This window comes from Meleagris gallopavo, chromosome 23 (assembly GCF_000146605.3).
Source record: "Meleagris gallopavo isolate NT-WF06-2002-E0010 breed Aviagen turkey brand Nicholas breeding stock chromosome 23, Turkey_5.1, whole genome shotgun sequence".
Classification (NCBI taxonomy): Eukaryota; Metazoa; Chordata; class Aves; order Galliformes; family Phasianidae; genus Meleagris; species Meleagris gallopavo.
In genome coordinates this window covers 1,834,577-1,861,743 of record NC_015033.2, presented here as the reverse complement: position 1 = coordinate 1,861,743, position 27,167 = coordinate 1,834,577, and the positions used below count along the sequence as shown (strand labels likewise).

The 27,167-nt window shown below is 44.9% G+C and overlaps 1 protein-coding gene across 3 annotated transcripts; it reads right to left on the bottom strand.

Annotated features, from left to right (window-relative positions):
* Positions 1 to 27,112, bottom strand: PIK3CD (phosphatidylinositol-4,5-bisphosphate 3-kinase catalytic subunit delta). Of its 3 annotated transcripts, XR_795824.3 has the most exons (24): positions 26,179 to 27,112; positions 22,171 to 22,334; positions 20,579 to 20,807; positions 19,883 to 20,112; positions 19,064 to 19,243; positions 18,280 to 18,429; positions 17,875 to 17,964; positions 16,678 to 16,899; positions 13,410 to 13,506; positions 12,866 to 12,996; positions 11,950 to 12,009; positions 11,582 to 11,749; positions 10,998 to 11,119; positions 10,690 to 10,833; positions 9,896 to 9,995; positions 8,870 to 9,048; positions 8,521 to 8,630; positions 7,872 to 7,950; positions 6,677 to 6,844; positions 6,147 to 6,270; positions 4,855 to 5,000; positions 4,460 to 4,592; positions 3,479 to 3,874; positions 1 to 2,400 (listed from the first exon to the last, which is right to left on the bottom strand). XR_795824.3 is itself a non-coding variant. In XM_010722752.3 (23 exons), exons 2-23 carry the CDS (start codon positions 22,309 to 22,311, stop codon positions 3,737 to 3,739), a joined length of 3,141 nt encoding a protein of 1,046 aa, XP_010721054.1. In that variant the 5' UTR covers positions 22,312 to 22,334; positions 26,179 to 27,112; the 3' UTR covers positions 1 to 3,736. The 3 variants fall into 3 exon arrangements, 2 of the variants coding, with proteins under 2 accessions (XP_010721054.1, XP_010721055.1); XM_010722752.3 differs by having other exon boundaries at positions 1 to 3,874; XM_010722753.3 differs by lacking the exon at positions 26,179 to 27,112 and adding an exon at positions 22,485 to 23,823 and having other exon boundaries at positions 1 to 3,874.
* Between the last annotated feature and the right edge of the window lie 55 nt (positions 27,113 to 27,167).

Sequence of the window (27,167 nt, the reverse complement as noted above, 5' to 3'; positions counted from 1 at the left end):
TGCAATTTAATCCTTTTTTATTTATTTACAAAACACGTACCTAGAGCAACCGAAAAGTTAAACAAGTGAACACACTCTTGTTACAGAACCACGGTTTGTCTTAAAAAAATACTTTTCTTTTTCAAAGGCAACAAAATAAGAACAATCAGTTTATACAGAGTTAAAAATCACAAAAAAACATCTCTAAATAAATAGAAAGGAGGATCACGGAGCATATTTATAAAGCAGAAGATACTTATTTACAGTGAAACATAATATCTTTGAAAATGATTTAAGTTTTCATCTTTAGTACAGTTCAACTCTCTGGAAAGCATCAGGTGAGTTATTGTGTAAAGCTGGAGACAGCAGCTCTTTGCTGCCAGGTGCAGCCATCAGAGCTCCATCAAGATGCTGTCCCAGGGGTGTACAAGGGAGGAAATCCACTCAATGACTCATCAACATTTTTACTGCTTGTAGGAAAATCAGCTTTGTTGATGGTGTAACCTAGCTGTAAAACTGTGCTGAATTGAGACGCCTTTGGAATGGCTCAGCTCTAGCAGTTGATGCTGATACAGCTTTGTTTTATTGCACTTTTACAATGGAAGGACAGATGACAGGAGCCACTGCTGCTTTGTACTTCTGTAAGCAGGTAGGAACTGCTGTGAGCCTGTGATCAAAGTACTTGAGCACACCCAAGGAACCTGCTAGGTAAAACTGCCTTGCTGCAGTATGACACGGGATCCTGGTTTCCCTGCTTATAGCAGTGTAAGATAATTGTGTTTATATTTACAGTTTTGTAGCATGTTTCTTCCCTCCCATAAGATTACTGTGGTCGCACTGCCTCTCAGCTTGCTTGTGGCCTAATATTTCTGCATGCTGTCTGCACCATCAGTTAATTTAATAAGGAAACAGCAATATTTACCTAGTTTCTTTAGATACAGCAAAGTTGTGTGGCCACAGGCACCTCTGCAAGCAGAGTCCAGGCACACCACCCCCAAGGAGGGAGCACAGAGTAAATGTGTGTTGAGGTTTTATAATTTTTCCTCCCTACTGAGGAAGCAGTAACTTAAGTGTGTGCAATATTGTTTTCTCATTGTCAGATTAGTTTTCAAAGAGCTCCAAATTCTACAGTATTTGTTTCTAATAGCAAAGCAATTGAAAGAGATTGCTTTTGCATTTCCCATGTAGTCATTAATTAGGATCTCTTCCTACCTTACGTATTCTGTGACTGTGGCATGTTTTCTGTATTATTCCAATAAGATGGAGTGCAGAATGCTCAGTCTCCACAAATCTGAGTCTTAGCAAAACAAAAAAAGCACTAAAGGATTAGAGTAGTTGGCATCAACTGGCACTGCAAATAAGTTATCCTTATAATACTTAAAACATTGGCTAAAAGAACATCTCAGGTGGATTACTCGTAATTTGTATGAACAAATTTATGACTTGCAATTGTAATTACAAATATGCGTTTGAAACCTGAGATCACTCACTGACTGCTGTTCAATTCAAGGAAACCATGAATTATATCATAGACATAGGAAACAAACATATCAGAGAAAGTAATTATACTGTGTTGTTCCATTCACTGACAAATATTATATCTACTGTTACTTTCTACAGAGGTAGGAGTTACTTTGAGGCAGTAATAACTTAGTCGTGCAGCTGATGAAGAACAAATCTATTTGAACTCATGCTTTTAAAAAAGCACTGGGCTTACCCTGCAGCATAGGGATGCTGTTTATTCATTTGTTTTCTCTGAAGTACAGGCACCTCATTTTAATGTAGTAAAAAGAGCTAAAAAAAAATCAAGAACAAGTTATACTTAAGTCCTAGTTGCAAAAACAAATGAAATTTACCCCATAACAGGGAAGATGTACTGGGAAAAAATAGGCAAGTTCAGCATCTGCCCTAAACTAGCTATTTTTGAGAAAATGTTTGGCAAAATTAACTCAAACCAGGCACAAAAGCTTAAATTTACATGAGAGTAGTCCATTATTTGACATGTTTTTTGTTGCTTGGAAAAAAGGATAGGAAGTGCCTTTGTTTCTTTTTATCTACTTGAATCCTGTAAATCAACCATTGCTCAACCCAGGTCAGGGCATACAAATCAAAGAGCTAATTCAACTTCAGGGATGTCGTGAAAATCTGACAGTCATTCTTTAAAAGATAGAAATGGTAGCACCTCTTGAGGAACATGATGATGTGAAGAACACAGGGAATGGAAGGGAAGCACCCCAGGGAACTGCTAAAGGAAGCAGATACTAACCAGACTGCTTATCTTCCATCATGACCCATAGGCTGCAGCCTGTTTGATGCACCTCAGTTTGCTCATGGGAGGCACTGAGGGACAGCAGTGGCTCCTGTTCATCTGTCCCTATGCAACACCAGTGCTCAGAACTGCCCACCAGGTGAGGACATTAGCTGGAGACAAAAATACAACACAAGAGTAGAAATACATGATTAACAGCACCTTGTGGGACAGGGGACAGATTTCCTTGGTAAAGAGACAAAGGCAGCTGTGGCAACAGCAGAAGGCTGGAACAGTTTGTCCAGTGTAGGTACCAGCACAGATGACTGCACCTTGTTCTTTGGCTGACCTTCCCACTCACAGTCTTTGCACCCCAGCTCTACTAACAAACAGAGCTGCGTGCCTCAGCTGAGAGCATATGGCTGAAGAGAGCAGGGACCAAACTTTTCAGATGAACTGAGATGCAATTTTTCAATACTAAACCCACTCATCTGGCACTCCTCTATCTTTACACAGGAAAGCAGACTGGCCAAATAACTTAAGCACAGAGTGCTACCATATGTCCATCTGACACTGGGTTACAGTGTTGTATTCCAGTAAGTACATAAGTGCAGGCCATTGCCCTCCATGTATGCTTTAGAGGTGGCAAACTAGCTGTAACACCCCACTAGGAGGTACATTCAGCAACAAATGGTACATGCCTGTTGGCACAGTGCAATTTTAATGTTTTCAGGCTTAAAAACAGAACGAATGCAGAAAACAAGAAGCTGGCTGAGTTTAATCTAAGGTCTGCTTTAAGAAAGCAAACGAACATATCTAACTCAAGTTAGGCCAACCCAGGCACCTCTTCTCGAGGTGTGAGATTTTAGGCAGCATCTCAGAGCTCTCTGGCATCTGCAGCAGAGAGACAGTAATGTGATGGTATGGATTTACTTTTTAATTCTGTCACAGTGCAGAATAAAAAGTTCGTACAAGTTAGTTTCAGAGGAGATTTAGGCTTGGTGTACACTGAAACAGGGTAGGACGTAGTGAGTTAAAGCCTGAGCTGTAATGGTAGAGGCCTACAACAGCTGTGCTATAAGAGCTACAGCAGAGTAGCTGTTCAGTGTTTAGCTGAATTGTCAAGAAAATAAAAATAGACATGTTAGCACACTTACTGACTTCAAAGTATATTGAAACTGCCTGAACTCTTCCATTAGAAGATGTATTTGAAACTTAACAAGTTGTTAAGGATACGGTACATCTACCTACCTTTCACTGTTTGCAGTAATTTTATTGCCTTGTGCCTCTCCCTTGCCACCCAAAGATCTGGTGCAGGCATGATTAGGCAGTTTATGACAGTCCAACAACTTTCAGTTAGGCAGAAAGATGTGATCTCTGGAACCACAGGTGAGGGATCTTAAGCACGGCAACATTCATCAGTCTTCTAAAACCAGTCTGTAATCATTGGATTCAGTGCAAGTGGTTGTACATTCTTTTGGAGCAAGTGTGCAGGCTGACTCCATCCCTCTACTGTCTGTTATCTTTGGATACATTGTGTGCCAGCCAGTTCACTTTGGTTTTCCAGCTCTCTCGCAGGGCTTCATTAAACTTGAGTCTGAAGTGTTTCAGTGCCTCTTCATCCGTTTTACCAAGAGCTAGGGAATCCTGAGGGTAAGAGGCAGAATTCAGTATAGCCTCACTGAACACCTGAATAATTAACTGCTAAACTACCAAACTATTTACTTAAGAAAGTATGCATTGAAAAGAACACTAAATAGGAGACAAATAGCTGTTAATCGTTTTAAACACTTAGCAAAGTTGCACAAGATTTTTCATTGCAATACATCTGTCCTACTTGTAATTTAGGAGTAAGGAAGCATTAGGTTTCTTGGTGCTCTTGTTCAAAGCCTCTCTCTTTCAGATGGACAGAGCTAGGTTATTAAATTTAAGGAGGCAAGCTGGGAAAAGGAATTAGTGCTCAACCAAAGAGCTGCATCCTTCCCTGCAAGCTGGTTCACAACATGCTTTACTACCTCTGCAATGAAGAATCTGATGGATTTCTTCCCTGAAATTCCCTGGATTTCTTCCCTGAGCACCAGTACCTGCCATTTCTGACATCCTACATGGGAGCCATGGACATTTACTCATTTTTTGGTGTTCAGGTGCTTCGAAGAACTTTCCACCTTCTTTTCCCTGAAGTACACAACCAGGTATTAAGTTTCAGCCACATCTGGGTTCTATTTTTCTTACCTTCAGGTACTGAATGTCCTTAGAGCAGCTGAGCTCTGGCAGGCCAGCAGCTTTCATCAGTGCAAACAGGTGCAGGAAGAGAGGACCGTGGCGCCTCAGAATCATGTAGGCCTTTTCACAATAACCCCTGAATCTGTTCAGAAAGGAAAATGAGGCAGAATACAGAATTATGGAAGACTACAGAGGGGTTTTGTTACCACAAGCAAGAGTGTAACATCCCAAATGCTTCCAAAATGAGTAATGAGCACTTCATGTTCATTTTATACTAACTTCTGTATTCCAGAATTGTTGTTATGCTGCTTTGTAGGTAGCTCTAATGGTGGGAATAGTGGAATTAACTTCAGAGAATTCAGACCTTAAAAATCTTACGTCAAAATTAAACTGCTAACCCTTACCTTTCAAACTTCTCACTGTTGTTTGTTTTTCCTTGCTGGATGACGTGCACAAAATCATAGGTTAAGATGAAAGGAACTCGTTCTCTATTAATACCAAATTTGGTCTTGAAGTTTCCCAAAAAGTGACCAAAATCAATATGGAACAGCTGGAAAAAAGGAAGAAAAAATTGTTTTCAGAATAGTACTGCTCCTCAGATACTATATTCGAAAGATACGGACCATAGCATTCTGGGAAGGAGAAAACTGACCTGTCCCCTGGCACTTCTCTGGGAGAAGTGGCAATGTTTACTTGCCAAAATATTCTCTAGTGTAATTAGAGAGCTACCTGCCTCTTCAGGACTTGGTATAGCTGAAAAAAATGTTTTTTTTTTTTTATTGCTGTCTTATCCTACCCGTGCAGTCTGGAGTCCCAGACAACATGTGAAAATAAGATCTGTTTTGAAGTTGCTACCAAATGTTACTTCTTCAGGTACAGCTTCCCCCACAAAAACCAAACAGCTATAAAGCAAGTGAAGCATTCTCATCACCAGTACAATGATGGGAAGGAAGGTCACAGCACAATCATGTACGTTTTGCAGAGCTGCTGTAAAACCCAAAAGGTATACAAACCCCAAACCTGCATACAGCAGAGCATCAGCTCCCCCAGGTGGGCAAATCACTGAGCACCACTGCTCTGAAGAAAGCTGCAGAGGCTTCTTCTCCAGCATTGTTTTTTATGTTGTCAGAAGAGGCAATCCTCCATAAGGGCTGCTGCTAACCATAGCCCAGGAATGGAGGTTACTGTCTTGTTAATGAATGACACAGTGGCTCTGCAGTCCTTGCAGTATCAGAGTGAAATTATAACCATACTGATCACACGCAATCATTTTAAAAGTCTTTTTCCTAGGAAAGCTATAAAAATCTTGGACAAGTAACTGAGGCTCTTATCTTGCAACTACAAGCAATCTGTAATTCTGCTGAAGCCAAGTAAGTCTTCAGCTGCTAAGTATAGTGCTCAGGTTTGTATCTGCAAATGATTTTAGGTCTGAGGTTTAACTTCAAAATTAACAGCAGCCAGACAAGAGATTACTTTGACAGCTGGTAGCAGTGGCACTTTTAGAGAAGAATATTCAAATTCTGAAGCTATATTTACCCTCTCCGTGATGGAAGCTATTGAGACTATTTGTCCAGTCTGTCTCTGCTGGAAGCTGCATCCCTTAGCAGCAGAATTGCACTGGGATATTTCCAACCATTGCTAAGCAGCATTCATGCACCTCTTCCAGTACTTCAACAGCAGCACTCAAGCCCCATACCTGGCCAGTTTCCCGGATCATGATGTTGTCGCTGTGCCGGTCACCGATCCCCAGCACATACGTTGCCACGCAGTACCCCGCACAGGAAAGAGTGAACTCCTCTATAGCTTGTTCTAAAGCATCGCTAAAGAAAAAAAGATGACTTTGAATACCAGTGCTTCACAGCTGGGAAGGATGTTTTTAAAGATTTCTCCCACCCTTCTGACCTGCAGAAGGTAAGAGAATTACATGCCTGAATCACTTTCTGTAGCATTTTCCAGTCATCTGCTATACAAGAAGCAGCTGGAGTAAAAACTATCCATAACTAGAGAGATCAGGCCAATAATTCTGTCCCCAATCTCAACTAAACTACTCAGTATTAACTCAGATCCCCTCTTACTCTGCTAGGTTGCAGAGCTGCAAGAGATCTCACAGGACAGGTTGGAAACATGCATAACTGAAAGAAAACATTGAGGAAAGCAAAAAAGAAGCTTGTCTCTCCCTGGAAGGAAGTAGCAAAGCAGCACTGAGTAAAAGCTAAGTCCGCATACCCTGGGTTCTTGGATTTCAGCCAGTTTAGCAGTGCATCCTTGTTGAAGGCTGCAGTGGCAGCCATGTTGCTCTTGTTCAGCTGGATGTTAGCGATGGTATCAGAATGCATGACTACTTCTATCAGCCCAGTCTTGTCTCCTGTGGAGAGGCAGCCATAAGGAGTCATCCTGCAGAGACGAAAGAAACCCTTCTGCTGAAATCCTGCCTGCAATTGAGCTGTCTCGATTTTCCAGCTTTCCCCTGTCTGCCATATCAAGAGCAAATTGGTAGAGATAAACTGTCCTTTTAGCCTAAGCTTCAAATTGGAACCAAGGAAAATCCTGCAGTTCTTCAGTGTGTTGAGCCAGCAGATGGAACCGCATCACTGAACACACAACCACCTTCACCTCCTGTGCTTCAGAAGCATGAAGGGCAGTTGGGATGCACAGAAGACAGAGGATCTTCCATCTGGCAGCTTGTCTAAGCCAGCTACCAAGCACTGATTTATTCTTCACATGGACAAAAATGCAGCATAACTATGGTTTAATAGGAAATTAGTAAGAGTCAGAGAGACTGGTGAGGTGCTGGAACATTTGCCCAGAGAGGCTGTGGATGCTCTGGAGGTGTTCAAGGCCAGGTTGGATGGGGCCCTGGGCAGCCTGGGCTGGTATTAAATGTGGAGGTTGGTGGCCCTCATGTGGCAGGGGGTTGGAGATTCGTGATCCTTGAGGTCCCTTCCAACCCTGGCCATTCTGTGTGATTCTGTGAGTCTGATTTAAGCCCGATACAACTTATATCCCAACTTAACAGTTGTGGAGCCCTGGCTCTAGCGCCAGCCATGAACTTCAAGTTCAGTAACAGCACACATCACCAACTTCTGCTTGCTGCCAGTGAATTTCCACAGCCTCTGCTGCAGGACTATATTTTAGTTTTGTCCTCCATACTTCATCCTTCCCTAAACCATGCTGTGTGGAAGCAGCTGCAGAGTTCTAGCTTAAACTGCCTGCGTCCCTTCTCCCTCACAGTGTATTTAGTTGGGAATTTCCAATGTCCCAACTCTTCTTCCTCCCTTCTCACTGCATTTCCTACCCCTCAGCACCTTCAAACCTCAGAATACTGGATGGACCTGGCAGAGACAAAAGCAGTTTGCGAGCAAAACAGCTGCACCCACATGACCTATCATTGCAGCCAGACACCTGTATGCACATTACTCACCTCAGGTCCAGGCCCTCCTGCTTCCACAGGACATCCATCAGCTGGATCATCTGCAGAGTCAGCATGTCCTGACGAAGATCTGTGCAGTGTTACAAAGGAAGAAAGGTTCATTAGGTACCTATTTTCCCCTCCTGTTTTCTTGCATGCTAAACTTGTTCTGCCCTTGCAGCACAATGCTAGAAGGGCCTTTGCCACCTCTGTCTTGCAAGCAAAGAATGTTTTCAGAGCTGAATAGCTTAGCACCAGGGTAAAGTTACTGCTACTCCTGTCTGAGTTGATGTATCTAATGGAGATAAATACTGCTTCACTTTGCCACAACTCTTACCACAGCAGACAGTGTAGCACTTCCCTAGAAGTGAGCTCTGGCCACTGCCAACAGGAGCAGTACCAGCAGGAACCCTGCAAGGCCCTCACAGCGGGTTCCTTTTCACTGTGCGTGGGAGTATCCAGTTATCAGTAACTGGTACAACTGTGCTAAAATATTTTATTTATATCAGAATTTACTACACCTCCAGCTTTCTGTCAAACATCTCCAACACACTCGCAGTGCTTGCTGACACGACATCTTAAAAGGTCCATACTTAGGCCCATTCACCACAATAAATACTTGAGACTATCATGCCTAGAAAGCATATCCTTAAAGACTTACCATCTCCATTTTTAAAAATGATACCCACTCCACCTCCACCTGTCTCTTCATTATTAAAAACAATCCATAAGGGCTTCATCTTGGAATCCATAAACGTGCACTGATCCACACTAGGGGAAACAAAAATACTATCAGTGTTTCTACCTATTAGAAATGTTTGCATCTAAGCTGCAATTTCAACAGCATCCAAAATTGCTAATGGACAGAGAAAACATTAAATTGGAAAGTCTAAGAGCTGAGAACCAACTGCCATGAGAAAAGAGGGCCTCAGAGTAACCAGAAACCTGGCTCTACTGCTGAGCAAAACCTGCAGCACAGAAGGAGGAAGAGATGCAGCTATATTACTTACCAAACTTCAGTGAGGATAATGCTGGGGTTCAGAGGGGACTGGAGGTGGGAAAGTGCTTCGAGGTAAGTTTCCTGCTTCATGCACACATGCATCATCTCCTTGGCTTGAGGCTTGGTGGCCTTTGGAGAACTCAATTTAACAAACTCATTCAGAGCTTTCATCTTGCTGAGTGCTTCTCCCTGCAAAGAAATGGATGAATAGAGTAGGGTTAACAAATAGGAAATGCCTGAAGAAAGTGCAAGAATTAGAAAAACCCACTGTGAAATGCAGAAATTGCTTGTATTTCTTATTTACTCCTCAACGTGTGGCAATTTCATGAATTGCAACAGAACAAATTTAAACTTTCTGCTTTAGAGAAGTTCATAATCAGTTGTGGATATTTTGCTGGGCACAAATACATTGCAAGGTAATGACTACAGTCCTAAAGACCAGGAATAATGAACAGTGTCAAGCACCAGAGGAAGATGTGAGGTGCACTGGCTACAAGCATAAGAATCTATAGCCCCTGCTCTATGGAGTTCTGGTTACCCAAAAGCACCATTCTGTCCTAAAAACAAACACAGCATTAGTCTGTGGGCACATCTTAGCTCTGACTTCATATATGCAGTCCCCCATGTCTGAAGTAGCTACTGTGATCCTGACAAATAAAGGTTTAGAGTCAGTAATGAACAAGATTACCTCCACATGGCAACTGAAAGAAAGAATGCACTGCACCAAATCAGGCAGTGAATTTTAATGATATCCTACTAAATGGCAATTCATTCAACTCATCTAATAACAGCAGTCTGAGCATTTCAAGCCATCCTAGACAAATCTTGCAGTTTGGGACATGTGATGGTGAGTAAGAGATGAGCAAAGTCACACATGATGGGGAACTCCAGGCTCTTAATAGGATATGCCAAAAACAATATAGCAGCTGCAAGGCTCTTTCTGTATTACTGATAATATTAAATTGAAAAATCGAAGAGCTGAGAACCAGCTCCAAGCAACAGGGATGACAACCTTATAGCTAAAAGCAATTCTTACCTGTTTCATCAAAACCTTCATATGGTGGGTGCTGCCTCTGCAATATGCTTCGAGGATCAAGCCAAACCTCAAGGCAACTGCAGGGACGTGCATTTCTGACCTAGAGGAAGAAGGGAGGTTAAAGCAAACCTGACTACCACAGCAAATCCTAACTCTCCCATTCATGTCACCATAAAGCATGTATGTGTGGGGGGGGAGGGGAGGGGAGTAGGGGGTTGTAGGAGATGTTAGCTGCTGTTTAGATTTTGTGCATCTAGTAGAAAAGAAAAAAATAGAACACCCACCCCAGAAGGTGCTAAGACTGCTCTTAAAGTTGTGAGACATCTTTGTCATTAAAATGCTAACCACTTAATTGAGAAGATTATTTAAGGAGTAAGGATGATTCTGAGCCTATGGCTTGGAACTGGCAAGTGGCAAGGGATGTCCAAAGTAATTTTCTACTCTGGGTATACAGATAAAAGTTCCAAAAACAGAACCTAAATCCAACCAATACAACTCCCCTCTCTGCCACCTCTCTGTTCAACAAACAAACAATCCAAAACCAATCAACCAAAAAAATATTGTGTTTTTCAGTCTCTCAAATAGCAAACAGCAGCTCCTGGGGTTTGGTAATCATGTCAGCAAAGTCCCATCAATGCTTGGGTGAAAGATGCCAGCCAAGTGCCCTTAGATAAATACCCTGGCATCCATGTGTGCCAAAGTGCTTGCTATCTCATTTCACAGTGCAATGAGGAATCCAGTAAACCCTGGTCTCACTTGATTATTAAGCAATAGCCCAAAACATCTGCTCTTACCTGAGGTGCCAGAACAAGAAGTGGCCGATCTTACGGTTGGATAGAGCCCTGTCCAGCAGGAACTTGGTTAATTCACAGTCTAAGTAGGATTCATACTTGAGCACCTGGACAAGCTGCAGCAGATATTGGAACAATTCGTGATCTCTGTGGACAGAAAGAAAAAATAAAAGATAACCTCATCTGTACTGCAATGAGTATGCTTACAAGAACAGCACAGAAAAGGCTGTCAGCCTCATTCACGGTCCTCCTCCGCAGCCCTGAGCATACACAGACAGGGGCTCTGCAAATCCCTCGTGATGAACACTTACGTCAGCTTCTTTAATGAGTTGATAGCAAAGGAGCCAACGTAACGGTCAGGGAAGCTAAAATCCAACAGCTCCAAGGCATTCAGGACAGGCAACTCTGGCCAGGTCTGAAGCAGGGAAATCATCTGTAATTAAGAAGAAAAAGGAAAATTAAGACTGATTAAAAGTTCTACTGCTGGAAGAGCAGATCCTTTGTGTGGTGGGAAACTATCCTAGTCACTACAGATGCCTCAGAGTCAGTTTGCAGACATCGTATCAAATGCCAGTCTCTGGAAAAAGCACTGCTCTGTAGCATAACAGTGTAGACTGGAAGGGGACCTTTAGAGGTTCCTGTTAAAGCTCTGGCAGTGAGTATAGATGGACACTGCTCCTAACTGACAAGTAGTGGGGCTGAGACACAGAGCTTGACTAGGTGCCACTCAGCATACAAAGGTGTTCAACAGCAACTGGGAGAGAATGGAAAATTTTGCTGAGCCCCAGTGATGCCAAACCCACCTGCACAAGGGCACTGCTGGCCTTTCAGACATAACAGGGGAATAGACACAGAAAAATTCATAAAATCATGCTGCCAACTCCAGCATCCTCACCTGGGCCACATCTTCGTGCTTGTTCCATTTGGTGATGGTAAGGAGCTTTGCCAAAGCTTGTGGATATTGGTCACGGATATCATATCTCATCTTCCACACCAGATCTTTCTCATGCTCATAGAGCTCAGTGTGGCTCCTCCGCTCCAGTATTTCCTTCAGTTGCAGCTTCTGCTCATGGGAATCACAGCAAAGAGCATACAGAGGGCTCAGCCTCAACCCAAAGGCCTTGCTCAGCCCAGAGAGATGCAGAAAGACTGGGGTATAGTGAAAAATGCTGGTCGGGAGTAAGATGGAGATATGACTTAATCTAGGAAGCCAGGCTTGCACATAGCCTGCACTCAGCAGAAAAGCTGAAGCCAGAGACTCACCTCCTCTGGATCTTCTGGTGCAGAGCGGGGTTGTTCTCCATTCCTCCCCAACTCCAGCAGCTGGAACACAAACATAGATTCTGAGAAAGGCTCCTCCTTTCCTTTGTACTTCCAACCTGCTATCATTTCAGGCATTTATGCTCATTAGAGACTCGCCACATCTGAAGAAGGGAGTTGCCCCTCTCACAGCCCTGACGTAGGAAGTAAAGGGACAACCCAACTGCAGATGATGTCCCTTTCCCCAGCAGTGATGAGAATCAAGATCCTTCCTCCCAAGAAAAGCACATCTGCACACACACATGGTCCATGCACGGAGCGCTGGCTCACTAAACTCCAGGTTAACAGGAACCACTCCATGCTCCTACAACCAGCATGTGCTTCCCAAACAGCCAGCACTGCCCAAGGAACCTTGCATGCTAGCAATCTGTTAAAACTGCTAAGCCAGAAGATGCATCACGGATGAGTCCGTGGCAGAGCAGATCTCCTTCCTTTCCTGCAATGGGTACATTTCTGCTTCCACTTCAGAAGTGTGGCCAGCTGTTGTGACAGATGGAAAATTCTCATACCACACAGCATGTTATTATTCTGTGCTAAAAGGCAGGGAGCTCTCTCACTCATCTTCCCTTTATTTCTCTTCCATTCTATAGTGCTGCCTGCAGTTTGAAGGCAGCTCAGTTAAATCCATTTGCAAACAAATGCCCGTGGATGAGAGCAGTCTTACTTTAGAAATTCAGAGCGAGCAAAACTACACATTCAAAGATCCATTACTAGTTAACAGAAAAGGTCATTTTTTTTATTTTCTATCCATTAATCAAGTTTGTTTGTACCTGGTCTCTGCAGACAGTTGCCCAAAAGTGTGTGCTCCTGCACTAAAAAGCTAATGTTTGCCTCTCAAGAAAACATCCATGTTCCCTACCTGCTCAAATGATGGGTAATACACAGGATGTGATGCAACGTTGGGGAAGCAGATGACTAAGGCTGCTGCACTTTCTGTGTTGGGGTTGCACTGCACTGTGCCCATGGGGTTCAGAAGTTCACCTTTCTCATCTGAAAAGCAAAGCACATAAATCCATAAATCCTCTCTGTTGAAGCTTTGGTCCAGAAAGCAGAGCACAGGACTGCTTCCAGCTCTGTCACTGGTCAGAGCAGAAAGCTCTGGCCCTGAGCAGGTCATTTCATTTTCCCAACCTCTCAAAGCACTGAAGTATAAATGGCATCTTTAGGACTGCAGCAGCCTCTTAAGTCACGTGTGCAATGCCAAGTAAAACAAGGCCTTCACCTTGGCATGGCTATAATACAGAGCAGTAAAGGTACTGGAACTGCCAGCACAGAGAGTTAACGCAGCACCAGTAGGCCACTCCTGCAACCTACTGGACAGCAATGGAGAATGCAGGGCAGATCCCATCTTTGTGGCAGAAGCTAGAGACAGAAACACACAGCAGCATTAGCTCCTGACATACCTGGGAAGGATGACCACATGTGCAAGCAGCACTCCCCTGTTTTCAGCTGGTCCTTATAATCAAAGAGCATGACATTCACCCAGGCAATGGGGCAGTCCTGAAAAGCAAAGAGAAAAGCTTATGTGAGTGCTGTATTTGGAAAACTGAGGGAAGGAAAGAGCAGCGAAAGAGTATGAGATATCCCTATGCAAAGCAAATCCCTTACAATAGCCAGGACTAAAAAGTTATATTATCTCCTTAATTTCTTCCAAGTCTGCAAATTGCTATACAGAATACAGCAGGTGGGTAACTTTCCATTCTAGAGCATCTAGGCATCCCCTCAAAAAGATGCTGAAAGAACTCACGCCCCCCCAAGCAGCCATGCCTGCTGCCAACCTTTGGCATTCTAAAAGATATCCTGAGTACAGGATAGCATCAAATTCAGATACTTACTAAATCCTAGTGGTTGAATGGCACCAAACACTCCCTACAAATGTCTGAAGCTTCATCACCCAATATTTTGTAAGCTGAAGATTCTCTAAGTTTCCAATGTAGCCTTAAATTCTATACTCAATGATATTTGAAGGAACCACATCTTATATCCTTTATGTATTTCAAGGCTTGAGGGGAGAGAGAAGAGCCTCAATTTTGAAATAGGAAAATGAGTTAACATGCCCTCAGAACACCAGACAGAGAATGCAAAGTATATCTGATAAAAGGAAGAAAAAATGTTGGCTTCTTTTGTGCAATAATGAACGCTACCTAACTACAGATGACAAACTTCATGCTGCCAATCCCAACCCAACCCTTTCACCCTCCTCCCAACAACAAGAAACAAAACAACACCAGCCCCCCACCAAAATCACCCAACTAAACAAACAAAAAAACAACACCCAAAGGCCCAAGCCCAACCCAGTCACACAAGCCAGCCTCATTTGGGAGGTGCAAGTAAAGTGACTGGGGCATGGCCAAGAAAGAGAAACCATCTCCCTGCCACCAGAGCAAACAGACGTGTTCCACGAGTGACCTAAGATTTCCTGTGCTCAGGTTCCTCAAATGGAACAGTTTACTTCATGTAACAGTTTAGCAAAACCAGCATTTCACTTGGCTGCTCAGAAAACAAGGCTTGAGCGTACATCAGCACAGAAACTGACTTGCAAAGAGTCTGTGAGACCAAATTGTAGTGAGACACGCACAAACTGTGTAACATTTGAAGGAATTCACATGGAGGCATCTTGTTCCACTGAGATATTCTAGAGAATACATCAGGCTTGCCCAGAAGGTGCACCAAACTTGGTGGAGTTAGCTGTGTCAGCATTTCTCCCTAATGAAACAAAATGAATCGCTTCCAAGCGGCCTCTCACAAACCTCTGGTGTTGATTTGATTAGACTAATCATCTTCTGTAAAATCTTATTTGAGACATCAGCTTTCAGACTGCAGGGAAAAGCTACACACACCACCACCAGCAATAACCTTGTCTAACAGACTCTGTATGACATCAAACCACAGCACAAAGCCTGCCAAAGAGCACGGCGAGATTTTTGGTGGATAAAGTCCAGCAAAGAAACGATTCAGCATCATAAGGACAGAAATATCTCCTGCATGACTTACAGAAACACTGAAAGCCAAGCAGTGACATTAAAGCTCTGACTCATCCCAGCCAGTCTGCAGGCTCGCCTGTTTTTGTGATAATAAATGACTTAGTCCCACCTATCTGCTCTGCACAGTCCACACAGACAAACAACACGCATGTATTTATCTGAGTACTTTAAGCAAAGCAAGCAAAAAGATAATCTAACAAAAATCAGGACATGCTTTGACTGGAACCTCCAGTTAACAATGGTTCTAAATGAGATCTGAGCAGCCCAAACGTGTGATCAGCTCCACTTCTGCAAAGCTCAACTCCAGCAAATACCATAACTTTACAATAAAAGCTCATCAGAAGGCACCACTTTTCCCCATTACAGAACACACATGAACTACTCCTCTTGACAACCCAGCTAACTGAGCTGGTCTTGTTTTATCAATCAGAGCAGCAAAATTTCCTTCTGACTGCCTCGAAACTGAGAATTGCTCCTATGTGACCACAAAAATGCAGCCTGTGGATGAATGAGACATTCTGTTCAAGGCAAGCCTCCAGCAGGAACTGGAGTTCTGCTATTCTTCAGTTGTTTTTTTTTTTTTAAAAAGCAAATAAACACACAAAAAGAAAACAATAACAAGGTGAAAAGGTAACAAGATGTTACCAGTCTGAAGCTTCCAACCTGGAAACTGGTCCATGCAAATAGGACTCATGGGTCAACTGTTGCTCTCCAGACAGTAAAGCACCGTAACCCTGAGAGCCTTCTTATGTCAACAACACAATGAGGCTCAGCAAAGATGCCAGCCATGAAGAGGGGCTGGGAGAACCAAGGCTTCATAAAATCTTCTGGGATTGCATTTGTCAGTCCCTCATTTCTCTGCACTCTAGAAAAGTTACCATGACTAAATCCTCTGTTTAAAGCATGGCAACTGTGTTTTTATGGCTGCAGAAACACTCATTTACAGAGGAATAGACACATTTGTTGCTCACAAAGAAAACTCACATACAAAGAGCTAGAGGTATGCTTACTTAAGGTATAATGCTGGGAAACCAGCAATTCCATTCCACTTAGATCTTCTCTTATTGAATTACTGTTATTAATGGGTTAGAAGTTTTGAAATAGAGGCAAGGTGAGAAATATCATTGCCTCTCTAATTCAGAAACTCAGCACAAGAGCTGCCAAAGCGATGTGACACTTTCCATCTGCAGTTTGCAGCACCTGGACAATAGCCTTCAAAGTCCCACACTTTGCTTTTACCTCACCTAGAGCTCTGCTGCAACTAGTGCTTACATTACTCATGTTCTTCCCCATTCTTAGCTGTTAACTTGCTCCTTGGAGACTTGCATAAAAGACCTTTCTAATAAAAGAGGATGTAGCATAGAGTAAGGCTTTAACCTCGACTGCAAAACAAGGAAGTTGTGGAACAGCAAAACAGCAAAACTAACAAATGATTCCTCTTTGTGTGCATTCTGATGTTGAGTATGTTTCTTAATAGCTTTTCTGAAGAAGAAATTACAGTTAAAGCATCCTTCCCTATGGGCAGCCACTCCTCAGCTTCCTGTTCCTGCGAGGAAGTTTCTGGTGATCATCCTCTCAGCTCTTTTATTCACAGTAATCTGAAAGCAATGGGCACTTGGCTCAGAATGGTGTCCTGTGCCCTGCAGCTCTGGCAAGCCTGGCTCAACCTCATATTGGCTTTACTTACAGCTTTCTTGGACTTCTTCTTGGTGGATCGTGCTTTCTTTGCCTTCTCGATGACAGCGTAGAGTGCAAAGCAGAGCCGTGCCATACGAGGGAGATCACAGATATTAATATCAAAATCCAGCCTCTGCTTCCACACTGGCTCTGAGCACACGTTCACTTCAGAGCTTGACACCATTTTGCACAGCATCTCATTGCCATGAAAGAGACCTGCCTGCACCACCAGCTGAGGGGAGAAGAAATAAGAATACCATGAATCCACAGGGACTTGACCTGTCTGCAAAAAAACCATGACTAGAAGCAGAATGGGACAGGGTGTCTACTCCTGAAAGCAGGATGCCCAACTCCTGTTTCTTTCCTCTGATTTACCAAGACACTAAGCCCCTTAATACCCACTTTTACTCCACTTCAGTAAGAGTGCTGTTATCTTTTCACTTTACGTAAACTTGCAAAAGCATTGCAAAATGCTTGGGTAATTAATTGGTAAGAATAATACATGTTTCATCCTGTGAAGCCAAGCAATATAAATATTCAGCAAACCTCACCCACTGAGATGCTGCAAAACCTCAGGAACATGTCACACTGAAAAAGCAAGGCAGGCACCAGGAGCTGGCCAGTGCATATGCCAAAGAGAAAAATTAGCAGCACAGGACACCCAAAGACTGGTTTGTCAGAGCAGGCTTGCAGTGCAATGCCAGCACATTTGTGTCTGCAACCTGCACCGCTCCTGCAGCCTGCCAGACTATGGTACAGCTACAGGCCAGGCTCATCTCCAGCATGACCTCCTCTTGCAGCACTGCTAGCTAACCCAAATCACAGCACACTCTAGCAGTCACAACATCTCCCATCATTCTTCTTCTCAGAGCTGGATTTCTCCTCCTCCACTTTAGCAAACTTCCCTGCATCTCCACACCTCTGTCAAGCAGCATCACTGCACAGGAGCAGCTGTTTGTTACTCACAAACTCTTGCAGGGGAATGCATTTCTCTGCTGCTGAGCTGCTGCCTAGCAAGTTCCCTTCCCCCTTCCTGTTGTACTGCATCTTAGGAACTACCCAAGTGCTGAATGAAGCATAATGGAGGCTCACGTGAGATCAAGCTGTCGGCCTCTGCTTTCCTTAGCACAAACAAACAAAGACAGATGCAAATGGGAAAGCAAAAAAGCCAAAACACAAAACGAAAACCCAGAACTGCAGTACCTACCTTCATTCTCTCATCTGCATTGACCTTGCTGCCTTGCACTAGTTCAATGTAGAAAGACTGCTCCAAGGACCAGAGAGAACCATAGTTAGGCTAGAAGGAGGAAAGGGTTCTGATTAGAAATAGACGCAAAAGCTTCTCAAGCCAGCAGCAGTTCTCATCACTCATCACATGCTTTTGACCCTAACACAAAAGAGCACTGTACTGCAGGTGAGCAGTATTCTGTCACAACTAAGGCAGGTATGGAGGGATCTGGAAGGCTGACTGGAACCCTCAGCCCTTAAACCCTGGAGAATAACCCGCCCCGAGAGCAGTGAGGAGAACTAGCTGCCATTCCAAGACCAACATTAGCATCTCCATCAATATACCAGTTAACAGGGACCTGGCTCAGTCACTGTGCCCTTTTACCTTTTTCTTAGGGAGTGGGGGAGGCTTCACTGCCATCTTTGGGGGGTTGGCAATACTGTTGACCTGCTCATCTCTCATAGCAATAATAGTGGATGAGTGTACCATAGTCAGGTGGGGTGTTAAGCCTCGGTGCAGGCAGCTACGAATGTACTGCAAAGAGAGGAGAGAGTCAGCATGAAACAGAGCCAGGCAGGCATGCGAAGTCAAGCAAATCAGAACTGCTGAAGCAGAAATACATAACAAGAAATTATGGAAAAGACACAGTAACAACCAAAATTCCATTTTAATGTACTTCCTCTTGTTTTTTTAAACCAGCATCTCCCTGGTCTCACATTGCCATAGCCAAAAATGTGACATGCCTTGCACCTGACATTTCATCAACTGACTCAAAAGGCTGCATTGGAGAAAACTGCTGGGGATTCAGCACATACAGCCACACTTTGCCCTGCCAGGGAATACAGAGTAGGGAATTACTTGTTCAGCTTTCAAAAGGCAAACCTCTAGTCCACCATGAAAACAAGAAATATAAGCTATAAAGACATTTACACCACTCTTGGCACCCAGCAACAGGCTTAGATCACTAGCTTCCAAAACCATAAGGACCTGTCAGGTTGCTAGAAGTACCCCTTGCCCTAAGCAGCACCCAGGTCTTGCCATCAGTGTGCTGCATTCCTGTAAACAGCAGTGTCTCTTTGATGGAGAACATGTCTCAACCCACCCTCCCACCAAGAAGAGTACAAAGGGGAACAGACTCTCTTTTATCAAAGCAAGACAAAAGGCTCACCTGGAACTGGTACAGGGGGTAGTTCCCATAGAGATATTCATACTTCCCATTCACCTGCAGTGTGTAGTCCTCCGGGTTCTCCATTGTCTCGTGTCGGAAGACAGTAGCCTGCTTCTTGACAGCATAGCTCATTAACGTGATGGGGAACTCATTTGGGGAGATCTGGAAAGTGAAGCTCTCCTACAACCCCAACAACACAGCATGGACTGTCAAATACCAGCAAAGAGCTGAAATCAGCACAAGAAGCAGCAGTAGCTCAGCTGGGAGGCAACAAGATTCCCGTTACTGACAATAAAGGGAAGGACAGTGAGGCCAAAGTATTCACCCTCCCACCCCTGTAGCAAATAAGTAGGGATGTTTGCCAACCTGGGCAGGAATTATGTTTCAGCAGCGCAAGCACAGGGCTGGAAATTAATACTTTTAAGTCCAGTATAAACACAACCACCAGTACATGTGGCTGTTAGTTACTAAATAATAAAATAAAATCTTCCCACTGCTATTCCACCAGCAAAGCAGATAGTGGCTGAGGTCATTGTGCTCAAGCTATTCTCTCCTAGAGGTGGCTCTTGCTTCATGGCCAGGCACAACATGCAAAACTCACATTAACCAAGGGCAGCAGGCAAGAACAGGGCCCCATAGGCACCACAGATCAACACCTGCAAGCAGACTATGCTGGGCTGGCTTCTGTGTTTCTCTCTGATCCATAAGCAAAAAGCTTTCCATCATGTGTGCATACAGCAATTTCAGTCACCAGCTAATTGGTACCCGAGGGGAAACACAAACAAGTCAAACAATGCCACAGAAAGACTGATGCTTTACCCCGCCAGACTGAAACTTGACGTTGACAAAAATGTTCTTGGTGGGTGTGTGCAAGAGTCCAGTTCCAAGGCCTTTGGCCATGGGTTCAAGCTGCAAGGGAAAGTTGTACTCCATCCAAGCTGCCCAGCTGAGCTGCTGCCGCTTTGCTGCTCTCTCCTCACAGAATTGGCACATTTTGGTGCGGAAATCATTCACCTCTGGATCCTGCACAGAGTCAAATTCGTGCAAACCTGTGTGGAGGTTAAGAAAAAAAGATGAAATAAGCACTTGTACCCCTTGGGGGATTAAGCTGGTGATAATCAAATGACTGTGAAACAATCTTCCTAAACACATACTTAATATTTGTTAAAAAAAAAAAAAAAAAGAGTCAAGTCAGCCAAGCTGCCAGTAATTGCTCATTCACTCTGCACAATTGCAGGGAGTAAATAAGCAACTGCTATTGTGTAGTAAAGACACAATACTATGTCACTCTGTCAGAAGGAAAAACTGCCCTTCTTGCATTTCCATACACGCTATTCCCTTACTACAAGCACTACAGAGAAGTCTTGCTTAAAGTCCTGCTTATTTCATCTACCATGTCAGCAAGATTCCATTGCTATTCCATAAATAATAATGCCATCTAGGACAGAGGCGCACATCACCCACGGCCAGCAGCCCTGCCACGCTCCTGGTGAGACCAGCGATGAGGGAACTGACCTTTCCCAATAAGCAGGCTGATTTGGGAGTTAATAAGCTTCTTGACTCTGTCACCTTCTCGAGCCACGAGCCGCAGGACGGGCAGGAAGGGTTGGATGTCACAAAGGCGCCGCTGCTCATCCTCCAGCTCTTGCTGTTCGGCTGTCTGGTTGATGCACGTGAAGACGTAGGCCTCGGGATCACTGAGCATATGGTAGAGAGGCTCATACTGAGCGTGCTTCCACACCACCTGGGACAGACCAACAGCACAGTGAAACTACTGCTGCACTGCCAGGACCTCATCTTCCTCCTTCTGCCATCCCATAGCCTCACTTTCCACCTTCTCTCAACATCCCTGCACCTGCAATCACAGGCAGTATTTTCAGCCAAGTCTGGCAACTCCAACTTCTGCTGAAGATTTGGGTAATAAATCTGGGTAGATTTATTTGCAAGTGCCTTTAACCGACTTGCTTTTCTCTTCTCTTGCCATTTGTTCCAAGCACAAAAAAATCTCTTGACCTCCGTATTTAAATAACTCCCATCTGAATACCTGGCAGTAAGTGCCTGCTGACTGAGAGCCTTGTGAAATGGAGGTATTACTGCCACTGGAGGGAAGAGCAGATTAAGTAGTTCACCTCCAGTATAATGAAATCTGTGACAGAGCCAAGAACTTTTCCCAAGTCTTCTGAACTCCATCAAGTGCTCCCAATGGGTGACACTTCCACACAACTACTGATATTCCACTCCTTTGCTCCCTTCCTAAGCACACGCTGTAGGAGACGCAGCCCTGCAGCTGATGGGCCTCCAGCTGACCCAGTAAAACGCAGACCTGCAACTTAACAGCTGGAACCAATCAGCTCCACTTGCCCTTTATTTATTTATTTACTTATTTTGGGCCTGAAAACTGCAGTACGAGAAAACTGGGAATAATCTGGCACTGTGCTTCTGTCCCTTGTGATCTGTGACTCATCTAGGCCAGGTTGCTGCTGCAGAAAAAAAACTTCTACATTCTATTTTCCTTCACTCTCTCCTAACCACACTTTCTGCCCAGGGAAATAAGAAAAGTATCATTTCTTTAACACATGGTTTCGCAACAGCATTTCATTCCTCAAATTAAATTCTGTCACTTCTCAGTTTTCACTGTTCAGTTGCTGTGATGCAGGGCTGACACGATGAACACTGAGTCCAGCACCTTAACTCATCTATTTGGAGCACCTCTCTTCCTTGAGTCTGCATAGACAAGAGCACTGCTAACAAAAGATCCAATGTCAGTGACTGGCTGGCTCAGGGAAGCAGCATCAAAAATGCTACTCAAGCCCTGTGTTGCCAGCTCATGTCTGCACTCATCCTGCAGTCACTCAAAAACTAATTCACACCTCAGTACCCAGTGAATAAAGCCCAACACATTGGCAGCAGCATCAGCACCCTGTTGCTGGCAGCCTCAGCAGCTAGATGTACATTTAGTGGGTTGCAGAGGCTCTCACAAGAAGCTGTCTCAGAGCAATGTAGTGGAAACCCAGCTGGCATTAAGACCCAACACAGCTCCTCACACGCTCCCAAAAGCAGACTCCTTGTTGCAGGAAGCTGCAAATGAGAGTGATCAAGGCTGTTACCTGTTTGATGGTGCCCAAGCTGGCATTGCAGGGCACAGAGAGGTTCAAGTATATGCCTGTTGGCAGCAGAAAGTCGACCTGGATGTTTTGGTTTTCTCCCTTGGACCAGAATTCCATAGGGCAGTAAATGCCCGGGGGCATCCTGCTCACTGCTTAGCTACAACCTGCAAGAAAAGAGAAAAAAAGACTGCAGATTCCAACCAAGTAACAGGGCACAGTGCAAACCTGTGCCGGGCTTTGCACAAAGTTAATATCCAGAAGGACCCAAAGAAAGGAAGGTTATCACATCTTCCACAGCTCAGGAAAATTGGCACCTTAGTTAAACTTCCAGTCCAGAGCCTTTAAGCCACAGGAATATTCTTGTTGCTGGTTCTGAGTCTGCATGCATCATCCTTAAAACAAAACCAAATAATATTCCACTGCATAATCCACCTCTGAAAGTATAGGAAAAGTGAAATGTAAGGCCAAGGCAACCACAGCAAGTTTGTTAATTCCATCTGCATCCATTCATTTTCCACTTTCAGGTACAAACACGGATAAATGCACACGTGAATGACTAAAACAAAAGGTGTTCAGCAGAGGTCCATAGTATGGTTTCTCTCTTAAAGACACATAATGTCAAAGTCAGTTGAACCCTCAGGAACCCTCAGGTCAGGAACCCTCAAGCTCCATCCATTTGTCCATGCACAAAATACTATAGCAATATAAAACCCTGTTTCCTCCGACTCTTTGCTAGTTCTGAATTCATCCCTGCACATGCCCTGAGCAATTCTGACAGTCACTTATCTTCAGCCTATAAAAGCAGCACAAAAACTGCTAACCTCACAACTTAAAACATGGCTTTGCAGCTGTCAGCTGGTGTACAAACTTAGACATCAAGCAACATGCTGCTGAGGATTTGGGTCTCCCAAATCATGAAGTACTGCTGGCAGCCCCTTGTGAGCCAGCCCCGTGCTTCAGCACGACAAGGAGCCCAGCATCTTATCTGCAGTGCCTGGGAGCACAACACTTCCCCACCAGCAGTGAGGTAAGGATTCCCAGAAATAAGAGCTATGTTTTATCTGTCCTGCTTCCTCAGCACACATGCTGTATCACACAGAGACCGGATACAGAGACCACAAAACCACCCATGTGCCTTAAAAGGGAGGGAAGTAAAAGGGGGAGGAGGCAAAGTCTACAAGTTTGAATAAAGCAAAACAAGCTTGCCTAGTCCTCTGCTCATTAACAATAAACCCAGCACATTTGTACAATATCTGCTGCCTCAGCCCAATAGTAACAAAAGCAGCAAACTGCCATCACCCTGCTGACAACCAGAGGCAGAAGGCACAATAATAGCCAAAGCTGCTTCGTCCTGCTGAGGATTTCTGCCTGATGCAAAATCCCATCAGACACAAAGCACCGTGCCTGAGGCTGTGGCATTACGAGGCCAAGTTCCAATCCCTCAGGACCTTGTCTTTCCAGAGAATCACACATATCTTGGGGTGTACAGAGATTGTGCCAACAGAAGACGAGGTGGATATTCCAAAGGAATGCAGAGTTGCAATGAAAATCCAATCTCTGCAGAGTGTAACAGACACGTGTGAAATTACCTGGTCGGTATTTAACAAGCCAGCAGCTACCATAAAAGACTCTAACACATCTCCTATAGAAAATGTATTAAGTACAACTCTGGTGTTTACAACGTAGAACTGCTATTGAAAGAGGGGGGAAAAAAAAAGCAACGGGCGATCAGATCACAAAGGGAGCAGTGTTCCACAAACCTCTGTGAGGCTGCTGCCTTACACAGACACGGAAGCTCAAACGCCTACAAGCAGATGACAGAATTACTAAACCTTGGGACTACAAAAACTACCTTTCAAGTTTATAAGAAATGAGTGGTGAGGAGCATACAGGTGATGGGTGCAGTGTGGGAGACAGCAGGAAACTGCTTTCATTGCAGGCATCAACTGCAGGGGGAGGAGACGATGGGAAATTCTACGTACACACGTGCTTGGCAGGTTTTTAGCACACAACCACACACGTAGCAGAGGTGAATCAAGACTACATTCTCACAGATGCAGTCAATGAACCTTCTCAAGGTGTCTAAGCTCAGGCTGGGTTTTTTGGTGGCAGTCACGGGGTGAAATACCGCACACTGTGGGGAAAGGCAAGTTATTTGAGCACTAATGGACTTACAAAAGTAAGCCACAAGTTTTCCTTAAAGAACAGACTGGGAAAATTCTCAGAGCGTGTCAGCATGGCCCCAGGTGTGCAAGCAAGTCACACCATGATGGGAGGAAGGAGCACTGGGGGGCAGAGCTGGCTGAATAGCTGCACCCAAGTGGCAGTCACCCAGATTAATGACAGAAAAAGCGTGCTGAATCTGCTTAACCTTATGGCCTAATGTAACAATTCCCAGGATGTGGATGCAACTAATGGTGGGACTGGCCTTAGCAGCCCTGCTTGCTGATAAGTATTGACAACCTGTTTATCCACCTGAGAACAAACACACGTGTGGTAAAAGGTGCTAAAACACCTGCTTGTTTGCAGAGGTGCAAGAGCCTGCTGTGCTGCCCCATTCAAGGCACCAGCTCAGAACAGAGCCAGCAGGACAGAGGACTCCCAGCCACCTCCTGCCACATCCAACTGGCTGCAGCTCTTTCCACCACAAGAACAGCTTTGCTGCCTTGCAATCATCATCCATTCCGGAGAAAGCATTCATAGAGCAGATTTGACACAAGAACTCCTGTGCTCTCACATATCAAAAAAGTGTTTCCTTTACAATTTCCATTTAGTACACTCTGAAATACACATCAGCATCCCAGCTGAGCCACCTCTGCCCTCTTTCAGTTCCTGGGACTGTGCTGCACCTTCAACATAGACTTGATTTGCAACACAGCTCTGCCCGCTTCCTCCAACACATCCACACAAGCTAACACTTGGACCACAAACTCAGCAGGAAAAAAAACAGGAGCCCTTGAGAAAGTGGAGAGAAGCATGCAAGCACTTACCACCACCTGAAATTAAAGCTTTTCTATGCTCAGGGTTCAATTCCTCAAACCATAATTTAGACTATCATAACCTGTATTTGGTTTACCATAATAAAACTTCTACCTCTACCAAGTATAAAAATAAAAATAAAGATTTCTCTTATTACCAGTTTTTGCTTTACAGATTGATCCTGCCACACAATTCCACGCACTGACTCATGATCTCTCAGTGGTCCTTTGCTGTTCCTCCAGTTCCACAGTTGTGCTGTTCCCACGATGCCTTTTATTAGAGAATTCTAAGCCCCTGATTAATGACATCTACTCATTATTTTGCTTACACAAACATTAGGCTGAATCAGATCTATAATGGAATCCGCTCAGGATAACCAGGCAAGGGACGAAATCACACACCCCAGTGTTTCAGGCCTCTGAAACACTGCAGAGCATCCCCTTCCTACCAGAGACCAAACAAACCACCATTTACAGAGCACAGTCAGCACCTTCAGCACACAGAGATGTCAGCAGAGAACAATGACCTTTCCATAGTGCACAGCTACTCTATCTACACGAAACACACGGGGAGCAGGCCTTGCACAACCGCTCGATCCAAAGAATCTCTTGGCTTGTGCCCTTCCCTTTCTGAAATAAACACACCCACATTTTGAGCATTTACTGTGCTCAGTGCCTGCCTTACACATACACATGCCCGTCAAACAGGCTCACAAAGAAAAGCAATAGGAAGCAGAATTACACTAATGCAATCCAAACTGGAGCTAACCTCGTTTGCGTGCAGGACCGATGATGAAAGGGGTTGTCAGCAAGGAGAGAGATAGGAAAGCAGAATGTATACATGGTGATAACAACAGGCTGCAGTTCTGTGGGGCTCCCAGCTGCAGAGCAACTCAGCAAAGAGCATCAGAGCAATATACATCACTCAGGCTCAGCAGGACCTCCAATACAACTGCAAGGAATAGCCAGAGTGGGGGGGAGAGCAGTGCTGGTAAAGCAGCTCAAGAGAAACAGAAATGTAAAGCCATACCTCGTCTGGGAAGAAATCGGCACTGCTAGAGAGAGGCAGAGGAACAGCAGGGAGTACGGAAAGCACCTGAGGGTTCCAGAGCCGTGCCCTGCTGGAAACTTTAAGCAGCCTTTCAGGCAAGTCAGAGTCAACCAGCTATGTTTTCGGTTGTTGTCTGAGGAAGCATCTAGTGGAAAACGGCACATTTAGCGGTTAAAGCAAGAGCTCAAAACCCGACAGCTTGTAAAGTTCCATTCCCAAGCCCGGCAGTCGTTTGATGCGTGACTTTGAACAACCGACTCCTCTGCGTTTCGGTTCCCTCACGTGCACAGGCGGACCGTGCAAAGGATGCTGCCAGGCGGCGGGGTGTGCTGCAGGGCTGCTGCTACCGCTATTGCTACTGCTACTGCTACTGCCAGCACGGGCACAGTCCGGGAGATGGAGGAAGTTGTGATAACGAGAGCAGCTCGCTGAAATTAGCCTTTTTGCAGCTGACGACACCAGACACCCAGATGCATCTCGCAGACACAAACAAACCGTATGTTCCTACTGACCCTTGAGCACCACGCATCCAACCTCACACTGCTGGGCTCCCGTCCGAAGTACGAACGGCACAGAGGTGCCAAGGGAGCGGAAAGCCGCTGGGGGGCACGGCATTGCACGGCATGGCACAACACGGCATTGCACGGCATGGCACAACACGGCATTGCACGGCATGGCACAACACGGCACGGCGGGCACCGACGGACCGAACGCGCAGGGCTGCAGGACGAGGCCGGGCTCAGCACCGCCTCCGCCCGCGCGCCCTGAGGTGCCGGCTGCATGAGCTCACCCCGCACATCCCCAACCCGCAGCCCGGAAATATCGCATCCTCGTAAAACAGAACCGGTTTTCCTCGGGATCTGCTACGGGATGCCGAGCAGCACGCGCAGCGCTGAGCGGGGCTTTATTCCCCGCGGAGAACGCGGCCAGACGGGGCCAAACACCCCGCGCTGAGGCGCCCCGGGGGG